This window comes from Megalobrama amblycephala, linkage group LG18, assembly GCF_018812025.1.
Source record: "Megalobrama amblycephala isolate DHTTF-2021 linkage group LG18, ASM1881202v1, whole genome shotgun sequence".
Taxonomy (NCBI): Eukaryota; Metazoa; Chordata; class Actinopteri; order Cypriniformes; family Xenocyprididae; genus Megalobrama; species Megalobrama amblycephala.
This window is the reverse complement of record NC_063061.1, coordinates 34,688,812-34,702,967: the sequence shown is the minus strand read 5'-3', so window position 1 is coordinate 34,702,967 and position 14,156 is coordinate 34,688,812. Positions and strand designations below refer to the sequence as shown.

The following is a 14,156-nucleotide window of genomic DNA, read 5'->3' as shown; positions in this document are numbered from 1 at the left end:
CTGGTTCGGAAAGGCATTTCAACTCACGCAGGCGCAGAACTGACATGCTACTTGGCCTTGGCTGTCTAGCGTTGGTTTTGTGTGTCAGGCCAACTTTGGACACAGAAGCTGCCAACGTGAGCCAAATCCACAGTCTGCTTTCGTCGCCACTAGTTCGTCGGCGTCAGCTTGGTGTGTTCCAGCCTTAACATGCATTTGACTGACAGCCATTTTAAATGGACAAAACTTACTGTTTTCTTGAGAATAATTATAAGCAGCAATTTCAAACACTGCTGACATACAGACATCAAAAAATGATCATGTGAAAACATAACCAACACCACCTGATTATCTTTTCTCTTTGCTTGTCTGGCTTTTATAACCCAGTTACAACAGCCCAATCAAAATCTAATATTAAAAAGTCAAGGGACAAGAGCCCAACTAAAGCAAACACTGATCTCCATGATGGTGGCTTAAAAATGTGATTTTTTCTTTTGGTGATTTTGCTTGTTAACAGCAGAACACCTTCCTGACACATTTACTGTGTTAAAATCATAACACAGTGAATGTGTCAAAATTAACACAACAAGTGTTGTCCCTAAACTCACACACGGATGTGTAAGAATTTAGCCAATTTAAGTCGGTTTTTAACAAATGCTTTTTGAGACATTCTGAATGTCTGTGTTTGACACAGTGAACATGTCTAAATTAACACAAGTGTTGTGTTGTGTTGTGTTGTGTTGTGTTGTGTTGTCCCAAAACACAAGCACTGATGTGTAAGTGAGGTTTTTTGACTGGACTTGACAAAGAGACCATTGCAAATTTGATCCTCATGTTTAGAAGTAGCACAGGTGTTTTATTTGTTGTTGTTGTTGTTGTTGTTGTTGTTTTCCTCTTTCCTTCAATGATCCTGCCTGTTAACAGCAGAAGTTTATCACTACACCTCTGGTTAACCTTCCTGACACATTCACTGTGTTAAAATCATTGACTCAATGAATGTGTCAGAATTAACAACAAGAATACAACACGTGTTGTGCCTAAACTCACACACTGATGTGTAAGAATTTAACACATTTTGAGTCAGTTTTGACACATCCTTTCTAAGAGTGTACAAAGATACAGTCATTGCTTGTTTATATTTTTATATATAATTATTTTAAGGTATTTTTTTATGTTTTTTTTATTTAATTTATAGTTAATTTAATTATATTTTTCACATTACCCTGAACATCTATTCACTATTTCATAGAGTTTTGTCACAATTTTGATTTACTTCTAAATTATGTGATAAAATGGCCATAATATTATATTATGACCACAATAAAAAAGGCATATTACCCTGAAAGCTTAATGTTAAATGTTCCTAATTTCACCAGTAACTATAGTAAATACTGTAATTTTAAGTTTTGTGATTGGTGGATGCTATTATATGCAATTTTTTCATTGGTTCATTGTAAGTTTGAATTTTGTCTCTGTTTGTACTTAAAGGAACCTACACACACCTGTAACCTTTTAGCTCTGACAAAGGCCTGTGTGCCAAAACGCGTTGGCAAAATAAAGTCTTGATCTTTTAGCTCCAGTTTTTTATTTATTTCTGATCCCTCCATGCCACAAGTGTTGCTGGTTTTGTTCAAAAATAACTCTAATTTCACCAGTATACATTCATGTAAATTATTAGTGCATTCTCATAAAGGTAATCTACCTGACAGTGGATAGGTTACAGTATATAAGCTTAATGATGTCACTACTGAAAAGAAAAAAAAAAAGAAAAAGAAAAAAAAAAACATTACTGGGAAAAATGACAGACTGGTAGCAAGCATTTATATCTAACATATCTGATGAGTACACTCAGAATTAACTTCACCTTTGTATAAATAAGTCAAAAAACATGTTTTTGCCACTTCACACGGCAAAGGCCACATAAACATTATGACAAGGTACATTTAGACAGAGCTTTTAATGTGAAACTAAAGTATAATCACACAGGAATCACAATGTTTATCACACGCTTCCATGTTATCTTTTTGAAACAGTGTTGAATTTGTGATAAGTGGACAGCTGAAGAAAACAGACGTGCCCAGTGACATGTTGTCATGCTGATTTTGCCAAGTAAGACATATTCCTGGATGAACATATTTTGTTGATCCTGGAACAACATTCCTGCCCAAAAATGTAGTGCTGAAATTTAGTGAAAAATTCACCCTGTCCCTACCCATAACTTCTCCCTAAAATGATAGGTGAATAGCATTGATGTAGAAGCACCTAATCCTGGTTGTAAGCCTAAATTTGACAAACTGAAATTTGTCCTTCAAATCTGATTGGCTGATTGGAATGTTGTTTCAGGATCAACAAAGATGATCCAGGAACATGTTGTACTCGGTGAAATCACGTTCACCTGAAGTAACAACAAGTAGATTTAGAAACTGGACTGGAGTAAGTAAAATATTAAAATTGCAGATTTTATGATGAACAGAGGCAGGAGAGTTTTCCAGTTCTGTGCAGATAAAGAACAGGCTGAACAAAACCAGCCAGAATATAACAAGTCAAACTAGTGAACCAAACTGTTGGAGAATTGTCTGCTGTCAGAATGACAGAGATTCCTGTGATTGCAAGTGGGAAATATAGGATAATCATGGTAACAGTAGTTACTAGAATGAGATAAAATGCTCTTCTCTTCATGTGGTTTTCCTCCTCTCTTGCTCTCCTTCTCTCTCCTGGTCCTGACTGCTTCAGAGCTCTGAGAACAGCCACAAGACAAAACAACTGGATGGAGATGACCAGTGTAAGCTGCATGGTTAAGAACCATGCATGTGCATGAATTTTGTCTGAGGCTAAATTATACATGCAGACCAAACATGAGCCAAGAATAATGAACCAAATAGCAGTGCAGCAGATCACTCTATATCTGAGAGGTTTGTACTTCAGAAAGGTTACAGGATGAACCACTGCCAGGTAACGCTCAACACACATCAGACACTGAAACAGAGGACGACCGGTGAATGTAAGTCCTATTAAAAAAGCATCTATTATTTCAAGGCTTGAGATCCACCTTGACAGTATAAAAATCAAACCATTCAGACAGATACCAAGCTCACAAACAGAGAGATTAAGGATGAAGAACTCTGATGCAACTCCACTTAGTGTTCCTGTGATGATGAGCCATATAATATAGGAGTTTGCAGGAAGACTAAAAAACAAATTGATGCTGTACACACAGATTTCTAGATTCTCCATTAGCCCAGAGGACTGGGTCGTGAAGTTTGTAAATTTTTCAGGTGTGGTGAAGTTATTCATCTCCTCTGTGTTTGTCTTCTCAGTTCAGCAGCTCACAAACTGTGATAATGTAATTTTAAACTGTTACTTCTGTTAAAAGAAAAAAGAGCTCAAAGTTGTTTTACTCAATAGCTTAAAGGGTTAAATTTGCCCCTTGTAATTTCAATCAACAAAGTGACATTGTTGCAGTATTAATGAGGTTAAAAACAAGAAAATTAAATTAAAAGAGTAGTTTGTCACCTGAATAGTAAAAGCCCAGTCTCTCTGGATGTACAGGGAGTGCAGAATTATTAGGCAAGTTGATTTTCTGATCATATTTTTTTTCCCAAGCACATTTTACCAATTCCAATCCACATCAATCTTAATAACTACTATTAATATTGTTTTTAATCATTTATAAGTGATATATAATTGTTCATGAAGGCTGGAAATGAAAAATGCCTTATATTCAGGTGTGCAGAATTATTAGGCAAGTTTTCTTTTACAGGCAAAATGAGCCAAAAAAAGAGATTTAACTCAGACTGAAAAGTCAAAAATTATTAAATACTCATGAGAAGGACACAATACTAATGCAATACTAGAAATTGCAAAGTTAAAGCATGACCAAGGGACAGCAAAATGCTCATTGGGTCAGCGGGGTCAGACAAAAACAGGTGGAAAAGAAAAGACACGTTAACTGCAAAATAATTAAGAATTATGTGTGAAACCATCAGGAACCCTTTAGTCTCCAGCGCCACCATTTTCCAGAACTGCAACCTACCTGGAGTCTCCAGAAGTGCAAGGTCTCAGGATCTCAGAGACTTAGGTTAGCTAAAGAATCCTAAAAAATGACCCGCACTTGATAAGAATCACAAGCTGAAGTGTTATAAAATACATGAAGACTGGGTTTTTATAGGCCTTATAAACAGACAGCTTGAGAGTGACTCCTGAAGGACCAGCACCACATCCTCTTGTACCACTGTTTGAAGAATTTATCTTCCAGAATCTGGCAGTAAGTTTTGGAAGATCATTTTTAGTCCATCTCTGCAAGACAGACATTTCAGGATAAGAGATGGACTAAAAGTGAACTCAAACACCTTACTGCCAGATTCTGGATAAATTCTTCAAACAGTGGTACAAGAGGATGTGGTGCTGGTCCATCAGGAGTTATTCTCAAGCTGTCTGTCTATAAGCCCTATTAAAACCCAGTCTTCATGTATTTTATAACACTTCAGCTTGTGATTCTTATCAAGTGCGGGTCATTTTTTAGGATTCTTTAGCTAACCTAAGTCTCTGAGATCCTAACACCTTGCACTTCTGGAGACTCCAGGTAGGTTGCAGCTCTGGAAAATGGTGGCGCTGGAGACTAAAGGGTTCCTGATGGTTTCACACTTAATTCTTCACCTTAATTCTTAATTATTTTGCAGTTAACATGTGTCTTTTCTTTTCCACCTGTTTTTGTCTGACCCCGCTGACCCAATGAGCATTTTGCTGTCCCTTGGTCATGCTTTAACTTTGCAATTTCTAGTATTGCATTAGTATTGCGTCCTTCTCATGAGTATTTAATAATTTTTGACTTTTCAGTCTGAGTTAAATCTCTTTTTTGGCTCATTTTGCCTGTAAAAGAAAACTTGCCTAATAATTCTGCACACCTGAATATAAGGCATTTTTCATTTCCAGCCTTCATGAACAATTATATATCACTTATAAATGATTAAAAACAATATTAATAGTAGTTATTAAGATTGATGTGGATTGGAATTGGTAAAATGTGCTTGGGAAAAAAATATGATCAGAAAATCAACTTGCCTAATAATTCTGCACTCCCTGTATATATGCATCTCTGTGCTTGTAGACTGACTTCACGAAATATATATATATATATATATATTAATATATGCACATGACAGGAAAAAAAAAAAAACATGCAAATATTTAAAGTAAATGGGAGGGGGTTGGGGGGGGTGCACTGTACAGAAAGTCACCAATGTGGCAACTGAAATACATGAAAAATTTGTGAAAGAAGTGACGTTAGACAAGCTTGTAAGTAGAATAAGTTAAAGTGTGTTTACTCCAATTGTGGACACAAAATAACAATAAAATAATTGCACTACGTGCCTGATTTCATCTGTTGATTTTAATGGCTGGCGTAAAAGTTTTTACACATGATTAGAATTGTTTCCTTTAATGTCTGCAATGCCATGATTTTACATTATAGCTCTAACTTTAATTTTATGGAATTTGAAGATGTTCTGAATTTCGAACTTATGCTTATGGTGTGAATTAATGTCTGTCTGTAACCGAGAAGAGCAGCTTGAAGTAGTTTGTAACACTAACACATGGACATCAGTTTAAATTTTGTACAATGCATGCATTTATTTTTGTTCAAAATATATTTTATAGCATCCCCAATCAATCCTTACTCCAACACCACTGCTGTTTCAAAAGTTTAAGAAAACCAATTAATTAAAAAGAGCTAACTTTAAGAATCAGCATGTTGAAAATACTGGATAAATACATAGTATATATTCCACAACAACAAAAACAAAGTACTATAAAAAACAACTTGATAAGAGACTAAAGTGTATTTACAGAGCACTCACAATGTATCACACAGAATGTTACATTTAAAACACAGTTTAACCTTTAAAAAAGGCATTTTCCAGCCCGGCGCAGGTAAAGAACAGGCTGAACAAAACCACCCAGCACAAAACAAATCAAACCAGTGAACCAAAGTGAATTAATAACCTGTTGTTTCAGAAAGGTAACAACTCCTATGACTATATATGGGACATATATGATAGTCATGCTCACAGTAGTTATTAAAATGAGATAAAACGCTCTTCTCTTTATGTGGTTTTTCTCCTCTCTCTCTCTCCCTCTCTCTCCTGGTCCTGACTGCTTCAGAGCTCTGAGAACAGCCACAAGACAAAACAACTGGATGGAGAGGAAGAGGAGGAAATTCATTGTCAAGAATAATGTATATTCAAAGTTCTCGAAAGCGAAAGTAAACATGCTTACAAAACAAGAACCAAGATTCATTATCCAGACCACAGTACAGCAGATCACTCTATATCTAAGAGGTTTGAACTTCAGAAAGGTTACAGGATGAACCACTGCCAGGTAACGCTCAACACACATCAAACACTGAAACAGAGGACGACCAGTGAATGTAAGGCCTAGTAAAAATGTTTTTAACATTGAGAGACTAAAAAAATAATTTGACAGTGCAAAGATCAAACCATTCAGAGAGATACCAATCTCACAAACAGAGAGACTGAGGTTGAAGAACTCTGATGCAACTCCACTTCCTTTTCCTGTGATGATGAGCCATATAACATAGGAGTTTGTAGGAAGACCAAACAGAAAAGCGATGATGTACCCACATATCTCCAGACTGTCTATTAGCCCAATGGACTGATTTGTGGAATTTGTAGATGCTTCAGGTGTGGTGAAGTTCACTGTAGAGTTATTCATGTCTTGTGTGTTTGTCTTCTCAAATTAACAGCTCACAAAACATATATAATGTAGCTGTGATTTATGGGAGGAGACGAGAGTAAATTAAGTTTGAATCCAGTCTGAAAGTCTACAAAATTAACAATTTAATCCCAAACAACCAATGCACATTATTATTATTAAATCTATAAAATATTGTTCTACAAAGGCAGTATTTAATTGCATATATTCATATGAAAACAACCACTTTTCTTGAATGGATTTTGTGTTATTTTTAATGAAATATAATACTAAGTTTCTATTAAGTCAAAAAACTTGCCCCAGGGGGAAAAAACAGCACAGTGGCAATGCTGCTTCTTATTAAAATAAGAAATTGAATAATATTGAATAATATCAAATAATATAATAAAAATGTAGTTTATCACCTGAAGAGTGAATGCCCAGTCTCTCTGGTTGTGTATAAATCTCTGTGCTGTATTTTGTAGACTGACTTCACAGCTGTCACAAGAATATATGTGCATGATTTCATCTGCTACACTCACATAAAACATCTGATATGCAAAAGGTAACATTTATAATAAAAAGGTCTCAGTAAATATTTTAACAGCAAATGCAGTTTACTTCTATGCAGAAAACATATCACACTTGTTACTCTATTTAAATCCATCTGAATAATATGAAATGTGAATTGATTCATATTTTTGGAATGATGTGCTAGAGTAAAATCAGTTAATATTAAATAACATTTAAATCACTAATTATGTTTCATGACACTTTGTCTATTATTAATTTGCAGACTTGTGGTTTAATTCCTCCAAACTTCACTGACTTGACTTTGAAAATGTACGTAACATTTATCAGCTGACAGCAGCAGGATTATTGTTTCACATTACATTTTATTTTTAAGCTTTTGGCAGACTTTTTTAAGCAAAGTAACTTATAGCGCATTATAAAACGGTTAGTTCCTGTCCTTGATTCTGATTGGTCAGTAGCTGTGTTTTATTCACAATAAAACACGGCTATGAACGCTTCACCCAATGGTTCTGTGTATCACTACACAAAACCCTTAGCAACCACTCTTAGCAACGTACACTGTTTGCTCTCAATTGATATTTTTCATTGAAGCTTACTGTATTATGTAGAAGTGCACTGTGAGAAAGAAACTGAGTGAGCAAGTATATTACCTGCATTTAGATTTAGCATTTTCTTTCAGGTCAGTCCTATACGTTCAAAATAAAAAATCTGTTTAAATGTCCGATGTATTATCTTGTCCTTTTAACAGTTAACGGGTTTTCCCGTGACTGACAGCGCTAGTCAAAGCATTTGTCAGTTGCATCTTGTTCTGTGTTCACAACAATTCAGTCTTTTCAATGTAAAAGTCTTCGCTACTGACTGACACACTCATAAAGACAGTCTTTGCCGCCATCTAATGGCATAATAATGTAACTTCTGTTGCTGTTCACAGCCAGGGACTATTTTTTTTTCGGTGGAAGGAAGGCTTTTGGTGAAAATTTCATTCATGAAAGTTGCATTGATACATATTTTTGCCTTTAATATTTGTATTGTGTGGTAACCGTTTTATAAAAGCAATAAGTTACTCGAGGCTAGTGCTGAATCGTGTATTAGTCACGGCTGAATGGCGTTGTTAGGCACGACGCAAAGCAGAGTGACTTATTCACGATACAGCACAGCCTCTCTTACCTTATTGCTTATTTCAAGGTATGCATTTTACTATTATAAATATTCAAATCAATAATGACTCAAATCTGTAAAAAAAAAAAAAGAAAAAGAAAAAAAAAAAAAAAAAGAAAAGAGCACAGGTTCCACTTGCAAATGCAAATTCTTAGACTGGGTGTTTAAAAATCAGAGATGGAATAAATCATTTAGACATTTGTGTTGACAGGAAGTCAAGTTTATTTATCTCTGTGGTAACCATCAATCAGTAAATCAATTTGTGAATAAACAGTGAACACTAACATGTTCTGAAGCACTTTACACTGCAAAGACTCAGATGCTGCATTGATGTAGCATATATACTACAAAAAGGTACATTTACACAGACTCTTCAATGCGAAACTCGGTGCATTTTGGGAGGGATCACAATGCAACTTGTGTGTTACTCTTATGACACAATGTTGCTATATTAAATCTAGTAAAGGGTGATGCAGCAATTGGCATGGCATCAGAAACTCTTGGCATAAGGTGACTCTTATGATGGAAGAATTTGGAAGCAGCATTGATCTGCTTTAATTTGGCAGAGTAATGATGATTGAGGTGTCAAAGACCCTAATTCAGAGAAAATACTCAAAAACTGGTAGTTGGAGTTTTCACAGAGCAATAAACATTATCGATAAGTTCACTATCTTAATCTACTAAAATACTGCAGTTGCAAATATTATAGCAAACTGAGGCACAACAGTTTTCCAGTGCGCTGCAAATAAAGAACAGGATGCACAAAACCAGCCAGTATATAACAAGTAAAACCAACAAACCAAAGAAGATTAATAACCTGTTTTACCATAATGGTAAAGAATCCTATGATTGTATATGGGACATATATGATAGCCATGCTTGCAGTAGTTATTACAATGAGATAAAACGCTCTTCTCTTCATGTGGTTTTCCTCTACTCTCTCTCTCCCTCTCTCTCCTGGTCCTGACTGCTTCAGAGCTCTGAGAACAGCCACAAGACAAAACAACTGGATGGAGAAGAAGAGCAGGAACTGCAGAAAGAAGAACCATACAGGCCAGTTCTCTTCACTTAAAGTATACATGCAGACCAAACAGGAGCCAAGAGTGATTATCCAGGCCACAGTGCAGCAGATCACTCTATATCTGAGAGGTTTGTACTTCAGAAAGGTTACAGGATGAACCACTGCCAGGTAACGCTCAACAGAGATCAGACATTGAAACAGAGGACGGCCAGAGGTGGTAAGTCCTACTAAAAAAACTTTTAATGTTGAGAGACTGAAAATCCAATATGATAGTACATATACAAAACAATTCAGACAGATACCAATCTCACAAACAGACAGATTGAGGTTGAAGAAGGCTGATACGACTCCATTTCCTGTTCCTGTGATGATGAGCCATATAACATAGGAGTGTGTAGGAAGACCAAACAGAAAACTGATGCTGTACACACAGATTTCCAGACTGTCCAGAAGTCCAATGGACTGAGTTGTGGAGTTTGTAGATGCTTCAGGTGTGGTGAAGTTCACTGTAGAGTTATTCATCCTCTCTGAGTTTGTCCTTTCAGTTCAACAGCTCACAAATTAACCTGTATGAAAGTTAAGCAAAGTTTTATTATAGTAAAAGTGTAGTAACCATGGCAAATTGATTACCACCTGTATAACCACAGTTTTACCACAAATATCATGGTTAAACATGGTTAGTGTAGCAAAACCCTGGCTAATTTGTGGTTAACATAGTTTAACTATAATAACCATGTTGTTGTTTTTTGGGTTTTTTTTTTTTTGGGGGGGTTTTATTTTTAGTAAAACCATTGGTAATTTTCATAAGGAATACTCTCTTAAAGCTTCTGCTGTGGGGAAAAATATTCTATTACAATGTACAAAATTAGCACCTAGACAAAGACTGCAGCATTATTAAAATAATGCAGTAAATGAATATGGTAAAAGTTTGCTGCTTACACTGGATACAGTATACAGATGTGCGTTCAGTTTCTGACATAATCCACACACTTGAGTCTGTTAACAACAGGACAAATGGAAGAGTAAAAGAACGTTCAATTTGACATGTCCAGTTTAAACTGACTCTGTACAGAGATCCCGGCATTAGATTTGTTTGGCGTATGGATCGCATTGGAGCATTTATGTTTCTTCAATTTTATTTTGTAAACGAAGCACACTGTAAAGGAGAGTTTGAAAAATAAACTTTTGTTGAAAGATGAAGCAGCCAACTGTATTAGGTCTGAGAGCAGCTGTAGCACAAACCGTATAAATGATTTCATAATGCTTTGTCTGTAAATCACAGTTTTTTTATGGATAATGTTTTCAAAACACTTCATGTGCAATAGCGAGTGAGCATGATACATGATACTGTTTCTAATGCAATGACGTAAGCCAATCATAATAGTGACCATTTACTGACAACCCTTAAAGGAGCACACCTTTAAAAATGCATCATTTCAGACAGAGGGTCAGAATAATCTAAAATAATAATATGAAAATGACATGAAAATAATCTTTTTTTTTTTTTTTGCATAAAAAAAATCAAACATTATAAGTGAACCTCAAGAAAGATATTAAATAATAATAATAATAATAATAATAATAATAATAAAAAAAATCAATGTCATGACCATTGTTTAACATTAAGCAAATATCTGACTGGAGATGGCATGATTGACCAATCAGGATCTGGTAGTCCAGAGATAAATACATAGTCATCTAAATGTCTAATATTTTACAAAATTTCCTGTTTAAAACTGAGCACAACATTATTAAATTACATTAAAATACTATCAGTTTAGTGTTTACTTTCATAGACTTGCATGCAAAATATATTTTTTCTTCCTTTTGTGTTTGCCTTGTATTATTATCAGTTAAATTGCTACTTCTGTTCTGTTAAACTTGCCTTCAAAACTTTTGGACATTATCGAATAGACACATTACTGCTCGTAATAAAGAACATCAGCCACGCAGTTATAAAAATAGCCCCTTGTTGCTTACTGAGAGAAAAAAAACAAGAAATTGAATTAAAAAGAGGAATTATATCACCTGAAGAGTGAACGTCCAGTCTCTCTGGATGTGTATAAATCTCTGTGCTGTGTTTTGTAGACTGACTTCACAGCTGTTACAAGAATATTTGTGCATGATTTCATCTGTTACACGTCACATAAAACACCAGATATGAAAGATGAATATTTTAAATACCTTACTTGGGATATCTTATTTACATTATTTTGAAAAAAATGTGATACGTGAATTGCGCCCTCTTTGAGGTATGATGTACACAAATTAAGCAAACATTTAGAGAAATACTTCCTTTAATTTAAAACAATATATTAAACAGCTGACCATTAACTTCTCATACCATCTGGATTATTGTTTTACATTTAGCAGATGCTTTTGTCCAAACACAGTTCGAGGTACACATTTGTTCTCTGTGAATCAGACTTATGAGAAAAATCAGTCAAAGGTCAATCAAACCTTTAAAATAAAAAAAAAAAAACAGCACTAGAACTATGAATATTCAGTGTCATAAAAACAATCTTTATACATCTGAAACTGGCTAGCAGGTGCCAATCATTAAACACCTGATTTGTCATTTGTTAGCATTCAAAAATGAGAGAGAGAAAAAAGTACTTTAAACATCTGTGTTATGATAAGTTGTGAAGTGTAATACAAAAAATCTTTGTGTCAACCGTCAATGTGGAAAAGGGGACATTGTCATTGTTGGAGTGTTTTATTGGATAATCAAACAAACATCAGTTTACAACAACCATATAAAAACACCCAGACAGAAAGACACAAAAACAAATTCAGTAATTGTTCTATATGGAAAAAGGTTAATATGAAAGCTTGTGATACGTGATAAAATGTGATATAAGCTTGTGTATTTACAATAATTTGAAAGATATGAAATGTGAATTGCACTAAATTTGTGGCATGATGTGCACAAGTAAAATCAGAAAGAAAGGTTTTTAAGATGCAAGACTTGATTTTCCTGCTAGACAAAAACTGAGATCAAGCGCCCTGCAATAAAGCAATAAAACTCATCTGGAGAGAATATCTCAAAGAAATAGCATAGGACAATACCTTGCCCTAAACTGTGGGGGGGAACAGAATTCAACGGCAAATATATAGCTGTCAAAATCCCCCCATATATGATGAGAGATGCTGATGCAGTGACTTAAAAGATGTTTATTCTATCCTGTGTGTGGATGGAGTTTAACCAGCATCAGTTTAAATGCTCATTTTTTGCCTTTTTTACCATTTATTATGATATTAATTATGTTGACAGGAAGCAAAATTGGTGAGAGAAGGCAGACGGGATCTGGAAAATTCCACAAACTTGGACTCGAACCTAGGATTTTTTTGTACGCAACTGCACCACGTCAGCACACGGTCCACAACGCCATTGGTAAGTGCAAGACTGAGCCAGTTTGATAAATATTAGACCCCCATATGATGAGAGATGTTTCTGTATTGGCTTAAAAGAAGCTGATTTTATTCTGTGGGTGGATGGAGCTTAACCAGCATCAGTTTAAAGATTCATTTTTTTGCTGTTTTTGCCTTTTATTGAGATAGGACATTATGTAGACAGGAAGCAAAGTGTAAGAGGGAGAAGGTGACAGGACCAGGAAAAGTCCATGAGCCGGGACTTGAACTTGCCCAAAGCATAACATTTTTTATTTCACAGCTAGCCTTGAATTATCCCTTACATATCCGGGTAAAGCGTTACAGCGTGTGAATAGTTATTGGACCAAACAGAGCAGATGGGAATAAAAATGTAGACCCGTTAATCACACATTTGGTATGCTCTTTTTGAGGTTTGGTAGTGGTGTAACTATGGCACAGCAGGCTGCTCAGTCATGCTCAAGCTGGAAGATTGCTCATCACATTTTTACATAACCATTTTTCAAGACTGAGGTAAATTATGAAAATTAATTTAGCTGCTGTCATGAATTCACCGATTCATAGAAGTTAACTTAAATATTTTTTTACGTAATTACCCAACAGTGCAACAGCAGAGATCAGTTCACTCCTGTGAGAACACATGAACACTTCATCATAGCTGTTTATGTCAAAACAGCAGCAACAAGCCGCAACGCTAATCAGCGGCGCCTCCTAGTGGAGCGTAGTAATTACCAAACTAAGTCACCTCACATCTCCCCTCTTTAGTTGATTCCCAAACAGCAGAATAAATATTTGCAACTTTGTCTATAATCAATAAAGAAAATACCATTTGTGATTTTTTTTAACTTGACCAAATATCCAAATGTAACTTTGAACTGTGTGTGTTAATTCTACTATGCAGTAAACACAGTCAGAAAATAGGAAAACAAGACAATAACAATTGGATTGGCATTTTTAAACTTCTCTTATAACTCACTCTAGAAGTTTGTACAGTAAAAAAAAAACATCATTATTAAAGGGCATTTCTATCTCAAACATAGTCCTTAAACCTAGCAGGTGGCTTAATAGCTCGACCAGCAAAGGTCCTCTTTGGGGAGGAACCGGAACCAGTAGGAATGGTGGGAATAGCTCTGTAGCTCAGCAGGGCGAGCTGTGGGTCTGGCTGTCGCAGGATTCTCTTGGCGATGGCAACACTCCTCTCAGCCGCTCCGTTTGCTTGCGGGTAGTGAGGACTGGACGTCGTGTGCTGAAATTTGTATGTCTCACAGAACTGGCGAAACTAGGTTGAAGCGAACTGGGGGCCATTATACGTTACTAGCTCAAGAGGAATACCCCACCTCGCAAACACTTAAGTTGTGAAATGACT

The 14,156-nt window shown here is 35.6% G+C and overlaps 2 protein-coding genes across 2 annotated transcripts; both read right to left on the bottom strand.

Annotated features, from left to right (window-relative positions):
- Positions 1 to 2,439: 2,439 nt before the first annotated feature.
- LOC125252314 (C-C chemokine receptor type 8-like) lies at positions 2,440 to 3,273 on the bottom strand. Its single transcript, XM_048165498.1, has one exon. It carries the CDS (start codon positions 3,271 to 3,273, stop codon positions 2,440 to 2,442), a length of 834 nt encoding a protein of 277 aa, XP_048021455.1.
- Positions 3,274 to 8,444: 5,171 nt separating this feature from the next.
- On the bottom strand, positions 8,445 to 10,039 carry LOC125253586 (C-C chemokine receptor type 8-like). Its single transcript, XM_048167616.1, has one exon. The coding sequence runs from the start codon at positions 9,920 to 9,922 to the stop codon at positions 9,083 to 9,085; it is 840 nt and encodes a 279-aa protein (XP_048023573.1). The 5' UTR covers positions 9,923 to 10,039; the 3' UTR covers positions 8,445 to 9,082.
- Between the last annotated feature and the right edge of the window lie 4,117 nt (positions 10,040 to 14,156).

Excerpts from the sequence above, each read along its gene's own strand:
- LOC125253586 (XM_048167616.1), bottom strand. The coding sequence starts at position 9,922 with ATGAATAACTCTACAGTGAACTTCACCACACCTGAAGCATCTACAAAC.
- LOC125252314 (XM_048165498.1), bottom strand. The coding sequence starts at position 3,273 with ATGAATAACTTCACCACACCTGAAAAATTTACAAACTTCACGACCCAG.